Raw genomic sequence first — 16,742 nt, 5'->3', positions numbered from 1 at the left:
TCAAATCTCAGTTTGTAGTTTAATGTCAACATTAATGTCAACAGCATTCTGTAGTTAACGTGAGTCTCATCAATCGAATGTGAGACGGATCAAACTAATAACTATGTTGCAGTTCTGGTTTCTTTCTAAATTACTGTCATTTTTGCACTTTTTACACAATATGTAACAAATGACATCGTAATAGAGCGTCTGTGGTGTATGTGCTGTGACGCAGGTGTTCACTGAGGCAGCACTGGACCTTCAGCAGGAGCAGTCCTGGGATGAAATCCGCTGCTTATACCGAGGACCATCCAGGGTATTAAAACGAGCGCATTTTCATTAGGACATGACAGATTCCACTGATGCTGAAATTAATGTGACGCAGTGCTTGTTGTTTTTTGTTATAGTTTAAAAACAGTTATCATTACACAACAGCAGTAAAAACAAACACAAGCAGGTGATCCTACAGGTGAGTTTGTGTGCTTGTGTACTGCTCTGAAATGTCAAACAATCAAGATGTGATTGACGTGCAGGCTTGTTGCACAGAAGTGTTGCATTAGCTATTTTTACACAAAACGACATTTTCAGAGGCTCAGAAGTAACTGGATGGACCGATAAGCAGTTTCTTGGCAGGTTGAGCCACGAAACTGGTAAAAAAGCAGTCTTTGCTTATCCAGTTATTTCAGTGCACGTAGCCTTGGTAGGGTGTGTCCATCTGTGGGACCAGCACCCCAAAACAGGAAGTCCCCGTTTATCTAATCCTGATGTATGTTTCTGTGGGTCAGCAGGCAGTGCAGAGTCTAGGAGTTGATGAGCGAGGCCACTGGTTTCTGAATGTCTACCCTCCCTCCTCCACTGGGAGGAACCCTGAGTTGCCTTGCAGGCCCAGTATTCATCAGCCCCCCCTCTAGATCAGTGCCAAGCCACTCAGTTGAACTGTTAGAAATCTGGAGTAAATTGTAAGAGCTATTTAAACTCTATTAATAATAATGTATTGCATTTATACAGCGCTTTTCAGGACCCCTCAAAGCGCTTTACAATGCCACTATTCATCCACTCTCACATTCACACACTGGTGGAGGCAGCTACAGTTGTAGCCACAGCTGCCCTGGGGCGCACTGACAGAGGTGAGGCTGCCATATCGCGCCATCGGCCCCTCTGGCCAACACCAGTAGGCGGCAGGTGAAGTGTCTTGCCCAAGGACACGACGACCGAGACGGTCCGAGCCGGGGCTCGAACCGGCAACCTGCCGATTACAAGACGAACTCCCAACTCTTGAGCCACAATCGCCCCGTGATACTCAAGTTTTTACCTTCACAAAGGGTTAAAAAAGGAATATGCACAATTTAGACTATTTGAATGGGTGATATTTTATTAAAGCACAACCCAAAAGTAATAAAAACAGAATCAAATCCCTTGAATTATACTTATCTAACCTACTCTGATCTAATGTTGACTAGTGTTCCTGATAATAGTCCAACAGGAAAACAGAATCCTGGAAATTCAGCTCCAGACTTACTGCTGACGATACAATCCAAGCTCTCACTGCGGTTGCACAGGGACTGAGGGCTCCTAACAGCGCACAGTCACTCCCGAAGCCATGCAACCTGTGGTTTAGCTCAACCTCCTGAGCTGCAGTCAGTCAGGCTGCAGACCAGCGAGGGTGCCGTGCTATCCACCACCAACAACATCAACAATGCCCACGTGAGCATCAGGATGGACCATGATCTTTTTTTCTTCTGTTTCTATATCTTCTCTCTTTCCTAGTTGTCCATGCTTTCAGAAGTCTCCCACTGCCACGAGAAAACAGGATCTCTGTTCTCCGTCCAGCTGGGAACAGAAAGTTTCCAACTGAAACTCTCTCCTCCGCCTCTCTTCGAAGAATAACATCATGACTGCTTGAGGACAACATTTTCCTTTTGCTCTTTTCAACACCAAAGTCCTTTGGGAGTAGCTGACGTCAGATCTCGCTTTAGTCCCAGTTATTCCATCTTTCTTTGTTTTTTACTGTGTACAACTTTACCCAAAATGTTGGTTGAAGAAATGCTGCAGAAGTCTTCAGCTGGATAAGCTCTGCGCCTCATCTGGCTCATTTTGAAATAGAAGTTGATGTTTGGTGTGAGTTAAAGTTCGATGCAGCAGTTCAACTCTGAGGTGGGACTTCCAGGGAGTGATCTTTAAAAAACATGAAAAGCTTTGCTGAACACCTCAAAACTGTTCATATTTACACTAATATATTATTAATGACCTGTGAAGATTTTCAACATTTTCAAAAAATATTAGAAAAAAACGATGTGCTGTGTAAATTAAATGAAGCACTGGTATCTTTAGCATAAAAATGAGTGTCCCTGTGTGTAGCCTGAGCTTTTCTGTGTAGAGGCAGCGTGTGATTGTCAGTCAAACAGGAAACCTTGGCCTAGACTAGAGGGAAAACAAGGAGTGAAATTAAAGCTCAAATATGACTAAAAACCACTTCAAATGTTGTTTCTGTTGGAGTTATCCTCCTGCTCCTCATGCTCGGTTTACAGCACATTATGGCTTCATTAATAATTCGACCAGAGCAACAAAGGCCAGAATGATTCCCAGCAAATGATGGTTTTCTGTCTCCTCTGCCACATATGTGTACATATTCAAATCATTTGGCTTTCTGTTGCACATTATGTGGTAACTGTAATGATTGTGGCTGGATGTTGTGATCACTGTTGTTACTTGTAACAGACAAAGCAGAAGCAGAGGGAGGTTCGGCCCACGCAGTGCTGTTCTGGGTTATTCATCTTTACATTTAAAAAGCTCCCATCTGAAAACATCGAATCAAATTTGTCATCAGTGACATCACTGATACTAAATCCTTATTGAGTGTTTCTCCTGCCTGAGAGCTGTAAGAACGGGGACTTAAACTCTGCTTAATAAACCAGCACGTACTGTATATTGTCTCATGTGGTGTTTGCTTTGTTTGTCTTCAGCTCTCATAATTTTGAGTTAAAGTTCTGCATCACACCAACTTCAAAATCCTCTTTTAGAAAACCTTCAAAACTTCCTCTGAGGAATCAGTTTGACTTTGTACTAACAGCGCACTGACATCTAGAGCTCAAAACTCTGCAAGCAGTTACAGATTTCAGTCCGATATATCAGGACAAAGACATTGTTACACAGTTACAGAGAGCACGCAGACAGGATTTTACATCTCCCATCTCCAGAGGCTGAACAACAACAACAAAGTAAGAACAGCTGACAAGCAGTTTCATGGCCAGATGGTGTTTTATTCTCTTGTTACACTGGACGTGCTGTGAAATGTTGAACCTGCTTTGGTAGCTGTGCACTACAAGTCTCAATATGAGGTCACAGGAGCTGCTGTGGACGAGGCCATACTAGGCTGGAGAGAGCGAGTGCAAAGTTTAGCAGCTGTCAAATAAAACGTCTTCAACATGAAGACTGAACCAGCTCAGCACAACAGTCTCACAGAAGCAGAAGTCTCCAATCAAAAGATGACTTCATGAACTGCTCATTACACTGGAGAGCGAGGAGGCCTGACCAGACAGGCTGTTTCTGCAAAAACAAACACCAGACGGAGGAAAGGAACGGTGAAGCATAAAACGTCAGCGAAACCTGATGGAGAACATGTAAAAGGCACGTATGGGAATATGGCTGCCAACGGAAATGGGCCACAAGTCAGACAAAGTCATTTCTTGACTACATGTGGCAGAAATCAGCCGATCACATCTTCATTCGCTGATTTTAACTTTTGACTAATGCTTCAAATTTGGCTTCAGCACCTCATCAGACCCGCTGACACTGATTTTCAGTCAGTTCTTGTGTAATGTGACACACCTCAGCCTTTCCTCCATCTTCCTGACAGCCAGCCTTCTACGGAGGCCGTTTCTGATGAAGCTTTGATGAAGAGTCCATGTGTCCGATCTTTGCTGCATTTGATCTCATTTCTTGAGTTTCAGATACAGTTCACGTGCTGCAGATAGACTTTTAGACCCGCTACATCTTCTTTGTCGTCCCCTTTTCCCCGATTCCTCAAAACATTCATAAATAAAAGCCTTGAAAGTGAAACTGAGTGAAGAACTATTACACTTTAAAAAAATCACAAGACAGTCTGGAAGCAACATCTGAAAGAAATGGTGGTGCATTTAAAGAGGAACAAATAAAAAAGACATAAGACATCAGTAAAAACGTGTCATAATTTACGTCCCTGTATGCGGAAGCTGCACATGTTGCTATGTGTGCATCTGCTTTTGCTGTGTAGAGTCTGTATAGTCCAAAACAAACAGCCAGGTTTGCTTCTGCTAATGAAATGATTAGGACGCAGACCCTTTAGTACTCCAAACTACTGTTCTCATTATTTTGGAGATGCTACAACCGTCGTCTGGCCAGCATCAAGTCGTTCTGCTCTTTTATCAACAGCACTCTTCACTACCCGGATCTTTACTCAAGCCACGGGAAGTCCAGTGTACTCCGGTGGCCCAAAGCAATCATAGAGTTCCTGCTGGTGCTAGATGATTGTACTGGTCCCAGATCAGGCCTGTAAAGATGAAAAGGCAGGGAGTAAACATGTGTACGTACACATCTAAGATACTCTTTTACTTTGTGCATGTGTCAGCAGGAGAAGGGTGTTTCTAAAACATCTTGGATTACAGCGAGACCTTACTAGGCCTAAATCCCAGACTCCCACTCCTACACGAGAACACTGAGGAATGCTGATTTGACTCTCCCAACCCTGCTCTGTCCATCTGGGTGGGTGCCAAGCTCCAGTCAGGACAGAGGGAGAGGCTGAAGTGCCAGCAACCCTCCACCTCCCATTAAACTCCTCCCTCGACAAGCTCTCAAATAAAGAAGAGCCAGTGTTCATCCAGAACAGGCGAAAAGCCCCTTTTAGAGTCCCAGTCTTTGCATCCTGCCTAAAGGTCTCTTAGGCTGTCCTTTCCAAAACACATTGCTCATGCTGGATATTCACATATAAATAACTATAAATCTTCCTTATCACACAGGGGACACAGGTACAGTGCCCTTTCAGTGGCTCTGAATTGGTGTGATTTCGACCCGTGAGGATGTAACGTGTCTTTGACAAGTTGAAGAAGGAAAGCAGGATTATGTTGATACATGTTTTACAGCAAAAGTAAAAACAGGAAAATGTGTGTTTTACTGAAAGTGAGCAGAAAACGTGAGTTTTGTTTATGTTTGTGAAGAAAAACAAACATACACTGAAACATGTGCAGGTACATCAGTCTTCTTGTGTAGTGTGTGTGGGTGTCATGAAATGTTCTCGTAAAGGAGAGTGGGACGTTTTCAGCCTGATGATGGTCTGCTTCACTTGCATCACTTGTTAGGAGACCACCTTTTGCCTCTCTGATGGGTCCCCAGCTGTATACGGACCCCTGATTAGCTGCCCATCGGATCATTTGGGCCAGTGTGCCGCGACAAAATGTGAAAAAGGAGCAAAATGGCCGTTTATCCAAGTTCTTCTGGACCTGACTGCAGATCATAGACGTACACTGTGGTGTGGAGCATGCTCCTCACCTGTAGAGCTGTGGGCAGGACATCTTCAGTGAAGCTGAGGCTGCTCCCAGCCTGCTGTGATTCCTTAACTTAGTCTTCCTTACCACGTCTTTGACTCTGGCCCACGTGCTGTTTTCACTCAGCTGAACACAAAGACACACAAAATCGTCACTGATCAATTTCCCCTTCCAGCAGTAAATGCAATGTCAGCCTGACAGAGTTTTTGGAATGCAGAGCGTCGCCTCATATATCTCATGTGAAAACATTTGTTAATCACGCTGCAGAATGTGATTCTGTCAGGATAAACCACTTACTGTGTGCTGATGGATGGAGAGCCCCTCAGTGCTGTCCCCGTGGACCTCCCCCTCAGTGTGACTCCTTTGGCTTAGGCTCTTCCTGCACGGAGGAGCGAGTGTGAAACCACCACCTGTAACTCCTGAAACAGGGAGCAAACAATAAGCACTTACAGTTCAGTTTGTGCCTGACTAATAACATTTAAACCAGTATTCGTTTGGTCCTTTCGTGCATTTTGTCAACGCTGTAAGCACCTGTAAAAAAACAAAACACACTACACATGTGTGCTGAGCCACAACATTTCAAACGCTGTGTGTCCTCGGTGTCCTGCCCAAACTGAAGGATGGACGTTATCATGGCAAAACACACTGACTTTGATTTAAGTACAGGTGGACCCGACCATGCAGTGTGTGTGTGTGTGTGTGTGTGTGTGTGTTTCCAAAGCATCGCTACATGATTAGTGATTTTTCATTCAGTAATGGCTGTTATAAGAAATCCTGCTGGAGACAGTGCATGTCTGCTTTTTCCTTCTGCTCATCCCACTCCCCTCTTCTCCTACTTTACTGTAAACAGATCACTTCTTGTCACAGCTTCTGTTGGTCATAGCACTTTGCTAGGACCTATTCAGTCCAGTGCTATAGCTACATAACAGTTGGTGAATCCGAATGTGAAATTACTTTATGTGGACTGTGCGTGGTCCGTGTTCCTGTCAGGAGCAGATTTCCGCCCGGGTTTGGGTAAAGCAGAACCTTTCTTTAAAGTAGATGAACTGTGGGGGTAGTTCTGGGTCACACTGTGAAACTCGAGCATTGCTAAAACAATTTGAGAACATAGTTTAGTTCGTTCAGGGTGTTTTCAGAAGCTTGAAGGCTGCAGAACAGACTGTAAGTCCTGTCTGAGGAAAATATCTCGTCTTCTACGTTTGGAGAAGCTGAGAACTGCATCTAAGCATCCTTCTTTGCCTGCTTGTGCAAATAAACTGCTTTGTATGCTGCCAGTTTTTTCACTGCTGTTGGTTGGTCATTAGTTGTAGTTTTATCCAACCGAAACCATAAACCTCTGACCGTTAGTAACTACGAGCACACCTTGATTTCTGTTGGAAGAAGTAATAGACTCTCTTTTTGTTGCTGTCTTATCTCCTCAGACCTGAACTCTTCCACAGCAGCGTTTTTAATTTCTCTTTGATATTTGGGCTGATTGGTATTTTGGTCTAAATAAATGTCCACATATGTGAACGCCAGGTCCCAGGAGGTTAAAGGTGCAGTCTGCCCTCGATTGGAAACACACCATAAACATGCTTATTTATTTCAGTTACTGCCAACAGGTTACAGCTGACAGGAGCAGCAACAACAGCTGCTTATGAGATAACATTATCCTGATGTTAGGCTCAAGATAAACAGGCTGATTACATGCTCACATCACCTAAGACTTTATTTACGAGTCCAACAAAATCATATCGACTTCACAGAAAGTTTCACTGTTGCTGGCAAACAGCAGCTAAAAACAGCAGGTTACCAAGAGCATATCCTCAGTGCTACCTCCAGCTCAATGTGCCTACACTGTGATTGGACAGCAGCTTCACTGAATCGACGTGTATCAGGCTGCCTTCACAAACCTGGCATACTCAATCTTTAACGTCAGTTTTGTTTATATAGTACTAAATCACATCAGAAAAAACACATGATGAGTGAAAAACAGAAGGGAAAGTGTGAATCTTGAAAGTAGAGATAGTGTCCGTCTCCTGAATCCAAACTGGAAGCTGGTTCCACAGAAGAGGGGCCTGAAAACTGAAGGCTCTGCCTCCCATTCTACTTTTAAATACTCTAGGAACAACAAGTAGGCCTGCAGCGAGAGCGAAGTGCTCTAATAGGGTGATATGGTACCTGATGAACAGCAGCCAGACTTTTTTGAGATGCCTCAGGTTAAAAACACAAAATACTGCAAAATCTTTAATTGACACATCAGGTTTTTTATTCCTGATTTATTAGTTTGTGTTTCTACTATTGAAATATGTAAAAGTCTAGTGTTAGAAAATATTTCCCACAAACACGAGTAGAAACACAGGCAGGCCACAGTCTACAGTCTACGTTTAGTGGTGAGATTTTAACCGCTGCACCGTGAAAGATTTCCCAGCATGCTGTGCTGTCAGCATGTTATGTACATTTACAACTACATGTGCAAAATTACATGAAGTTTGCAAACGTGTTCAATGATACTTGATGGTGAAGTTGTGATGTAACTCCAGCACTCTGTACCAATGTTTGTTTATGCCTGTTTTATCTCATATCAGATTTTGGATTTTATGGATTTACATCAGTGCGATGTTTTGTATATTAGTTACAAACATAATCACTGTTACTGCACAAGATGTTGTGGAATAAATGTCAGGTAGTCCTCTCATGAATCACTATTTATTCACTACAAGAAGATACTGGGATTGAATCTAGCAGCCTTGTAGAGATTGCGGGTGCTTTTGTGTGTTTTCTCCAGGTGCTCTATTACCTCCACCGGTCGATATGAGTGGGTGCTGTGTGACCTCTGGAACGGCTGACAGGTCTGAGAGAGTTCCACTGGGCGATGAAAACTCATCTCTGGATTGCGTTTTCTGGAAATCCTGGAAGGCTAAACTGGCTGCACCACAGCTGCAGTAGTCTTTGAAGAAGTCCTGGAAAAAGCAGAGAAGAAGAAAATGTGTCATGAAATTTTCATTTCAAAAGAAAGTGATCAACAGCTGAAAAACTGATTTTGAACGTGGTTTTAAATAAAAATGATGTTTTAGAATTTTACTCCACGTAATGCAGATCATATATGATGATACAGTAGGATGTGTAATTTGAATGTTGTTGCTAATGTGCATCGTGGGACCAAAGAACAGGCACAGCACTTGTACGATTAATGGTTTCTTTTAACATTATTTTTGAGGATTTTGTCTTTGTTGGACAGACATTACAGAGGTGAGAGAGAGCAGCAAAGGCCAAAGGTCAAGAGTTGGGAGTTCATCTTGTAATCGGAAGGTTGCCGGTTCGAGCCCCGGCTTGGACAGACTTGGTCGTTGTGTCCTTGGGCGAGACACTTCACCCGTTAGCTGGTGGTGGTCAGAGGGGCCGGTGGCGCCAGTGTCCGGCAGCCTCGCCTCTGTCAGTGCGCCCCAGGGTGGCTGTGGCTGACTGGATGTGTAAAGCGCTCTACAAATACAGGCCATTCCTCTTGAATATGGCGCCTGCTCACCCACCAAACTGAGCTGGTGCCCTTTGTGAGCATTGTTTAGTTAATCTAGTTTCCTCTCCTCCATAGTCAGACCAGGACTGACATGTTAGCTATATGTTCTTCTTGAATTGCTGTCTGAGTGGTGTCCAAAAATAGACCTTTGCTCCCCATGATTACATGTTAAGTCTCCTGTGTTTAATGAAATATTTAGTGCACTGCATCTCTTGGGTGAACAAAGGCAGAACTTCACTTACAAACAAGAGGAAATGCTTCGAGTTATTCCTGAGATTTGTTCTAGTTTAGCCTCAGCTCCCACTCAGATGGCCCCCACTGGTGACACGGAATCACACAGTCAGCAATGAAGCAGTCACGCAGCCTCATCCTGCGATCTCAGTTGCAGTGTCCCACGATGCTGTTTCACCTGAGTCCTTTCCTGGGGAGTGGTGGTGGTGGTGGTGGTGGCATTTTGGGGGGGTTCCTTCCACCTGCTCGCTTTCAGCCGCTCGGCGCTCTCTTCCCACGATGATGCCACTAAACTCTCGTATGCCGTAGGCGTGCTGAGAGGACGCGTGCAGGCATGGGCTGAGGCGTATTTCATATCCACAGTGGATATTTCGACCTGTGGTTGCTGAGACCGGCTGGGTGGAAAACACTGTGTGTGAAATTTGTTTTCAAGCATTAAATAATCAGTTGGCTTCATGTGATGAAGCTATGATCACTCACCAGCCTGAGCCTGTTTGATTAGTTAGGGAGACCCTCGGCTTTTTCACGTCTCCAGACGCTCCATTAATTCTGGCTGCAGAAACACAACTCTCACATTGACTGGGCCAGTAACAGAGCAGAGGGTTTGAGTCTGTTCTGCCTTGCTGCTTTCAATCAGCCTTACCCACAGCCTCTAACAGATCACAACCAGAACATATACCCGCACCGGATCCTTCATCTGTTCCTGAACAGTACCACGATCTACGACAGACAAAGCTCTGTCTCGACCTCCCCACAGGCCCAGGAGGAGGAGCAATGTTTCACTCCAGTTTATTAATCAACCGTAGACCCAGACAGAGTTGCGTGTTAATTCATGTAATTGCAAACTATTCCTGCCGCTCATTCGTTTTAGTTACCACTTACCTTCCCAGTCTTTTCCCACCTTGGGATGTGTGAGGTAAATGAACTGGGTCTCAGCACTTTTCTGCTCTACCTGAACATTCAGAGCATTTTATACAACTGGCTTCATTCAATCACTACTTATTGTAGTCACACCATTCTGTCAGATGCTAGACCTCATCTCTGTAGGCGGTGTCGCCATCGTTGGTGTCCCATCATCACCAAATTTGCAGATTTGGTGATGATGATGCAGGGATGCGAGGGGTGCAGTCACTGGTGTCGATGGTGTATAGGAGAAGACTCGGCACACATCCCTGTGGTGAGCCAGTGCTGAGTGATCTCTGGGTGCCAACCTTGACTGATTGTGTTCGGTCAGTGAGAAAGTTTTTCATCCATGTGCATGTAGCGGAGGCGGAAGTCTGAGTTTACCAGCTTGGCTATAAGAATGTCTGGAAAGATGGTGTTAAAAGTTAAGCTGAAATCAACAAAGAGCATCTTTACTGAAGTCCCAGCATTCTCCAGGTGAAGCGGGCAGTTCTTTATGCACTTTAGGATCAGCTTCTCAAAGCACTTCACAATAGGTCTGTAGTCATTAAGGACAATGATGGTCTTAGGGACCGGGACTATTGTTGCTGAGCTACATCGCCCAACGTGGGGCTCGAACCCACGATCCTGAGCTTAAGAGTCTCACGCTCTACCGACTGAGCTAGCTGGGTTTGTGCTGCCATCTTTTGTTCCCATTAAATCTCTGAGTTTGCTAGGTATAACCAAAACAAGCCTGCAGTGTGTCGTTACTTACGTTTTAGTTTAAAAAGTCAGACACTCTGAGAGGTGATATCACTTGTAAGCTGGAAAGGAAATGCTGTCTCACTAATTTAACCATTTAGTCTGGAGAGCCCGTTTGCTGCTCTATAAATACACCATCTGTAAAGCTACAACATCTTACTATTCATCGCAGAAAATAAGAACAATCCCAGGCTTCTCTTCACCACTGTAGCCACACCTCTGTTGGCTGTAGCTCAGGTGGTAGAACACAATTCAACCCCTGTCTGCTCCAGTCGGCCTGCCAAGTGTTCTTGAGCATGACAGTAACCCAAGTTACTCTCTGATGCATCCCTGGGAGTGTGAATGTTAGCTTGGTCTTACAAAGAAAGAAGAAAGTGCATGTGTGATATCTTAATGACCTCGTAGTACCATATCACTCTCACACTTACTTGTTGGTGAATTCTCCCGTAGTTACACTACAATAGTCTTTGCTGCTGTACTGAGTGCTTCTTCCACTCATTATCTGTTTATACACCACTCTGCATTCAATCATTATTAATCTCTGGCTGTTTTCCACAGAGAGTCTTTTGTCATGTCGTCCTCCCCTCACCAGCAGCCTGTAGCAGCAGATGGCCCCGCCCCTCACTGAGCCGGGTTCTGCTGGAGGTTTCTTCCTGTTAAAAGGGAGTTTTTCTTTCCCTCAGTCGCCAAGTTCAGTGTTCATAGGGAGTCGTTTGTAGGGACTTTACATTACAATAAAAATGTTTTGAGGTGACTGTTGTTGACCATAAACCGTCACAGTCTTAATGTGATAATGAGACTCAGCCTCTGTTGTGCGTCCTTTGAATCTGTCCTTCTACCTTTCAGCTTCTCATTTGTTAATGTAACACCTGCTTAGTATAGTAGGGTTAAACTTATAGACTAGATTCGAGAGGAGTAAAATAAATTTGAGAGAATTGAGTGTTGAACAGCCGGCAGATTTATTACAATGTTACAGTGGTGCAATAATCCAATGTAAACAGCATAGAAAATTAACAGAAGATCAACAGAGAAGAGCGCTCTTTTGAAAATAACAACAAAATAAAATAAAATAAGTAGTCTCTTTAGACCTGACTCCTGATGAGCAGGATATTGGGAGTTCAATAGTTTCCCAGAGAAACAATCCGTATGAAGTAAGCAGTTTTTGCTCTTGCTTATCTGAAATCCTGCGATTCAAAGTAATTCAGACTGTAGCTCTACTCCTGCATCCAGAACAGCTGGCCACACTGCTTTTGGATTCGCCACGAGTTTTCACAGGGTCTGGCTCGCCATCCATATCCAGAACCACTTCAGATCCAGGATCACAAAAAACCAGTCTGCACATACAGTACAGAGCAATAAACAAAATAGTTCTTAACAGTTTTTCTAAATAAAATGAGATCTCATAAAGTTTTCAAAATCAAGTACACTGTCGTTTTAACATTGTTCTGTCTCTATGAATTCCATTTGTATTGCTTTACAGCATTACAATCAATTGTATTTAAATACCCCTTTTTAAGGCATATGTAATCACATCATGAAATGTTTGTAACGTAACTAGTTTTAAATAACTTATTTACATGTATTAACCTATAACTGAAATGACAAAGTGCAGAAAAGGCACTGGACAACATTTATGGCTAAAAGAGAAGTGCATCCTGCATTAGTTTTGCACATTTGTGAAGATGCCCAATCAAATAGACAATAAAATAAAATACGACATTCCATTTCACACACGATTCAAGTACTCCGACTGGTTTTAGCTTTTTTTAGACAATACGGAATTCGCACTGTTGCAGTGTTTACCACATGTACAATTAGCATAAGTTTTCCTGCTAACTTATCATCTCTAGTAACTCACCGGAATTCCCAAGAAACAAATACACGCTCTGCCTGGTTTTGGTCGAGAGTAAAACACATAAAGGCCTCTGAAAAGTACATAACTTTAAGTTAGAGACTGTTGAAAATACTTTATAACACTTATTTTATACCAAAAGACTCACTGTGTAGCTTGTTATTTGCTCTCGGTGTCTTGCTCCGTTTTGCCTAGATTAATGCAGCAACGTGCTTTTGTTGCATTCACTGAACTACAGAAAATCAAAGTGTGTTCAAGGGGTGTCGGAAATAATATTACCAGGTAAAAACAAGAAAATACTAGTAACCATGTCTATAGGGGTTACATTAACAGTATCGATGTTCATGTCATTTTCTTAACACACACACTTGCTCGGGTGCGCTACATCCTACACAGTGTTACTGTAGATGGTGAATGCTTTCTGCTGGTGCTCTTCCTGCCACCCCTGCTGTACACGATGCACCAGGGCTGTCACTCATACACAGAGCTGTACATGACGGTCCATTCAGAGACCACAGGCGATATTCCAGTCAGGATTACTCTGTGTCTTTAGTGTTGTTTTTGTCAGGGTCACGGCGGGCTGAAGCCAGTGTACGCCCTGGACAGGTCTCCAATGTGATGCAGGGCTAACACAGAGAGACTGACACCAAGCTCCACACAGAAAGCTCGTTCACCGGCCTGATGGTGAAGTCAAACACAGGACCTTCTTGGAGTGAAGCGACAGCACTAACCACTGTGCTGCCCATATTAAATGTATTGGTTATAAAATACAGAATTGCTATGTCAGTTTAAACAGCTGTGAGTGTGGCTGGAGGTTGACCTGGTCGTTCAGCACTGTTAACGCGCTCTGCCTTTCTGTTTTCAAGTTCTGTGCTGCTTTTCAGTATACTTCAGTTTTATTTACATGGCACAACAGCCACCTCGAGGTATGACACTGTAAGGTAAAGACCCTACAGTAATAGCACTGCTCATAATATTTAAAACAAAAATGTATTTAAGCATAAAGACACAGGAGGTAGAGGCAGTTGGTTGTCTATAAAAGGCCAGTGGTTCATTCCCTTGTTCCTCCAGCGTGCATCTCCAAATATCATTGTGCAAGATACTGAAACCTTAGTTTCCTCTGACGCCTCCGCTGGACTCTGAGATCAGGTTCAATGTGCTTAAGCTTGGAATGTGAAGGAAAAGTGCTTTGAGTGCTCAAACCTAGTAGGAAAGCACCATATAGACCAATGAGACATGCTTTTCAATCTCCACACCCCCAGTTGCAGACAAAGACTCTTAAAGGTCGTCGGACAAAGCTGCAGCTAGCAGAAATCCTCACGTTTAGGTCTCGACTTTATTGCATGAGTTGAAATAAGAGCGTTCACACACCTCTTTGGCCTTTCTCATCCTGCATTCCTTTTGCAGACTGCAGATCTGCCTCTGCAGCTGGAGGTTAGTCTCCTGCATCTGGCTGATCTTCTCAACGAGTTGACAGATGTGCTCCAGGTAACCGAGTCCTGAAGATAGCGGGCTGGGACTCACTTGCTGCGCCTGTACAAGCAGAAGGCATATGGGTTAAGATAGTTATGATAATTACGCCATTATTATCCTAAACAATGCTTCTATTTTTTCTCCAGGACTGCTGTAGTGTAATAACCATAATTACTGGCTGGGTTTATTTGTTCATTATTCAGTTTTATTAATGAAGAATGTCACCACAGATAGTGAGCTTCCGAAGCACACTGCAGACTAAAACCCAGGCCTATCATTTAGTCTAGTTTATGCAAGAAAAGTGCTTTTGTTATGATTATGATGGAAAGTTTTGGTTAACAGTGTCTCAAATCCTGACCTTTTTATTAAACCAGAGCAGATAGTGTCAGACTCAACACTGACATCATTACTTTAGTCTAATCGTTTTGTTGCCCACCTGCTGTGACTGTTAGTGTGTGCTTGCTCCTTCTACACATTAATTAAACTTGGCAGCAGGGGGTCGAAAAACTAGGTTGAAGTGTATGTGAGGAGAGTGATAAGCTTGCACCCAGTGCTGCTGGACCTGCAGGTTGCTTTTCTCACCTGGTTTTACCTGGTGACCTCCCACCAAGCTTCACACTTCACATTGAGAGATTTCAGAAACCATGGGAAGAGTTTGTGTAAGAACAAGGCTGATAAGGATGTTTCTGGGTCCAGTTCCTAGCATCAACAACATGATGATGTTGTTATCAAACCATTCTCCCCTCACTGTGCCATTAGGATGATCAAGGCACCAGAGCTGATATCACTGACGCATTCAAAAAAAGGGACATGTTTTGCAGTTAGATTAACATTCAGGTGTAAAAGCAGTCCACTCATTTTTAAACTAGTCTGAAAAAGCTCTGCTGGATCCCACTGAATAAAGTACCCTGTGTTCTGCACATTTTAGGTGATTTTGATACTTCAGTAAACTCATGGACAGACTTTTCTACTCTAGCCGAACTCTAAAAGCACTTTCCACAACTTGCCTCAATCACATCTTTTTCTGTGTAACTTTCAAACATTCATTCTCTGGTGGATGCATCTGAGAGCAGCTCAGGGCTAGTGTCTTGTCCAAGGATATTTGGCATGCAGGCTGGGATTGAACCACCACCCTGCCGATTAGGTGGTGCTCTACCATCTGAGCTACAGTCTGATGTTTTAAGGCATAGCCTCCAACAGCTGTGTATGAAATGCTCCCTCTGGAAAAACTGCCTCATAGCCACAAAATCACTCAGTGTCATTCTCTCTGTTGCACCAGCTGTTCCCTAAAGTTTGCATACATTTAGTGTCAGAAAGTGCAAATGCATCTCTCCGTGTCTGCAGTGAAGCTTCACTAAAGGCTGCTCTGCTCCTGACGTGTTGCCTTTCGTAGGATACCTCAGTTTGACTCCGTCGCTCACAGTTTCATTCTCACCCTCTCACTCCCCTGTTACATGAACACCAAAGCTGATTGTTTGTTTCATTTCAACTTCCAGGCTTTCAAGATCCCACGCTCAGTCGCCAGCTCATCAACATTTCTGTGCATTTATTTAAAATGTGGAAAAACTGAAGCTTCCTTACAGCCGCAGTTTAGTTGCTGCAATACAGTTCAGACAAAATGTCTCATCAAGGGTTTCCAAGTCTGTTTTCCAACCTTAAATGTATAGGAAAGGTCACACCCTCAGTTCCTGACACAAGATGCTAGCATCTCTTTGCAAAGGCATATTCAAAATGTTGGTTTATGTGGTAAAATCCATATTTTAATAAGAGGAAACTTTGAGCAAATATTTATCCAACCACAAACATTCCTGTAAGTGTACCAACAAAAGCAGGATGTGAGCTCAGGCCCAGTGTTTCCCATGCAGCTGACACTGAAACGCTGCTCCACAGTGGCTGTGGTGGAAACAATGGCCAAACAGGTTTAGGGACTGACATCACTCATTTCCTCTGATGCTTTACAGAAACGATTGTATTGAGACTGAGAATTTTTACAATTGCAGTAAATACATTAATAATGTGTTAATATTTAAGTTAAAAAATCCATATCTACATTAACGTTGAAAATGACTGTGCACAGGTTGCAGATCCTGTTTTTGCCTCCTGATATTCCAGTTTAGAGAATAGATGGATAGTGTCACGGTCCTGGATCTTTGATCAAGTATTTTCAGTTTTGTTCTGGACTTTTTAATTTATGTTTTAGTTCCTGTGTCTGTTATGTTGTAGCACCTCTGAGTTTGTTATTTGTAGTTCTTGATTCTTTGGCTTTGTTTTATTTGTTATTTCCCCTTTTGTGTCCAGTCTGTCCTGGTCTTGTCACCATGCTTTTTCTCCAGCGTCCTCGCCTCTGTTTACCTTCAGTCTCACCAGTCGTATCTCGTGTCCTCTGTCTCATCTCTCTGTGTTCTGCCTCCATGGGCTTCCCAGTTTTGTCAAGTTTACATTTTATTTTGATCGCCTCCTGTCTCGTGTATATAATGTTCAGTTTTGCTTCTCCTGTCTCATCAGTTTGATTCTGTTTAGCTGTGTTCTCAGGTGCGCCCACTCTCCT

The 16,742-nt window shown here is 43.4% G+C and overlaps 2 protein-coding genes across 5 annotated transcripts in view; one reads left to right on the top strand and one right to left on the bottom strand.

Moving 5' to 3' along the window:
* Window positions 1-2,899, top strand: part of vps8 (VPS8 subunit of CORVET complex) — a 76,884-nt gene extending 73,985 nt beyond the window's left edge. For both annotated transcript variants that reach the window (XM_080869220.1, XM_080869219.1), the window contains exons 44-45: window positions 215-295; window positions 1,747-2,899. In XM_080869220.1, coding sequence (XP_080725346.1) covers window positions 215-295; window positions 1,747-1,866 — 201 coding nt within the window. In that variant the 3' untranslated portion in view covers window positions 1,867-2,899. The remainder of the gene's footprint in view (window positions 1-214; window positions 296-1,746) is intronic.
* Window positions 2,900-3,232: 333 nt separating this feature from the next.
* LOC308388470 (uncharacterized protein) overlaps window positions 3,233-16,742 on the bottom strand; it is a 38,510-nt gene continuing 25,000 nt past the window's right edge. The window contains exons 3-7 of one of the 3 annotated variants that reach the window (XM_080869221.1): window positions 14,093-14,254; window positions 8,278-8,440; window positions 5,796-5,917; window positions 5,503-5,624; window positions 3,233-4,507 (exon numbers count right to left, since the gene is read on the bottom strand). In XM_080869221.1, the coding sequence (XP_080725347.1) occupies window positions 4,411-4,507; window positions 5,503-5,624; window positions 5,796-5,917; window positions 8,278-8,440; window positions 14,093-14,254 (666 nt within the window). In that variant the 3' untranslated portion in view covers window positions 3,233-4,410. Of the gene's footprint in view, window positions 4,508-5,502; window positions 5,625-5,795; window positions 5,918-8,277; window positions 8,441-12,727; window positions 12,795-14,092; window positions 14,255-16,742 lie in introns of those variants that run through there. The other 2 variants (XM_080869222.1, XR_013970107.1) reach the window with 2 other exon arrangements.

The sequence above is a fragment of the Rhamphochromis sp. 'chilingali' genome, assembly GCF_963969265.1.
Source record: "Rhamphochromis sp. 'chilingali' genome assembly, chromosome: 20".
NCBI classification, from domain to species: Eukaryota; Metazoa; Chordata; class Actinopteri; order Cichliformes; family Cichlidae; genus Rhamphochromis; species Rhamphochromis sp. 'chilingali'.
The sequence above is the reverse complement of the archived record's forward strand: the minus strand, read 5'-3'. Positions and strand labels throughout refer to the sequence as shown.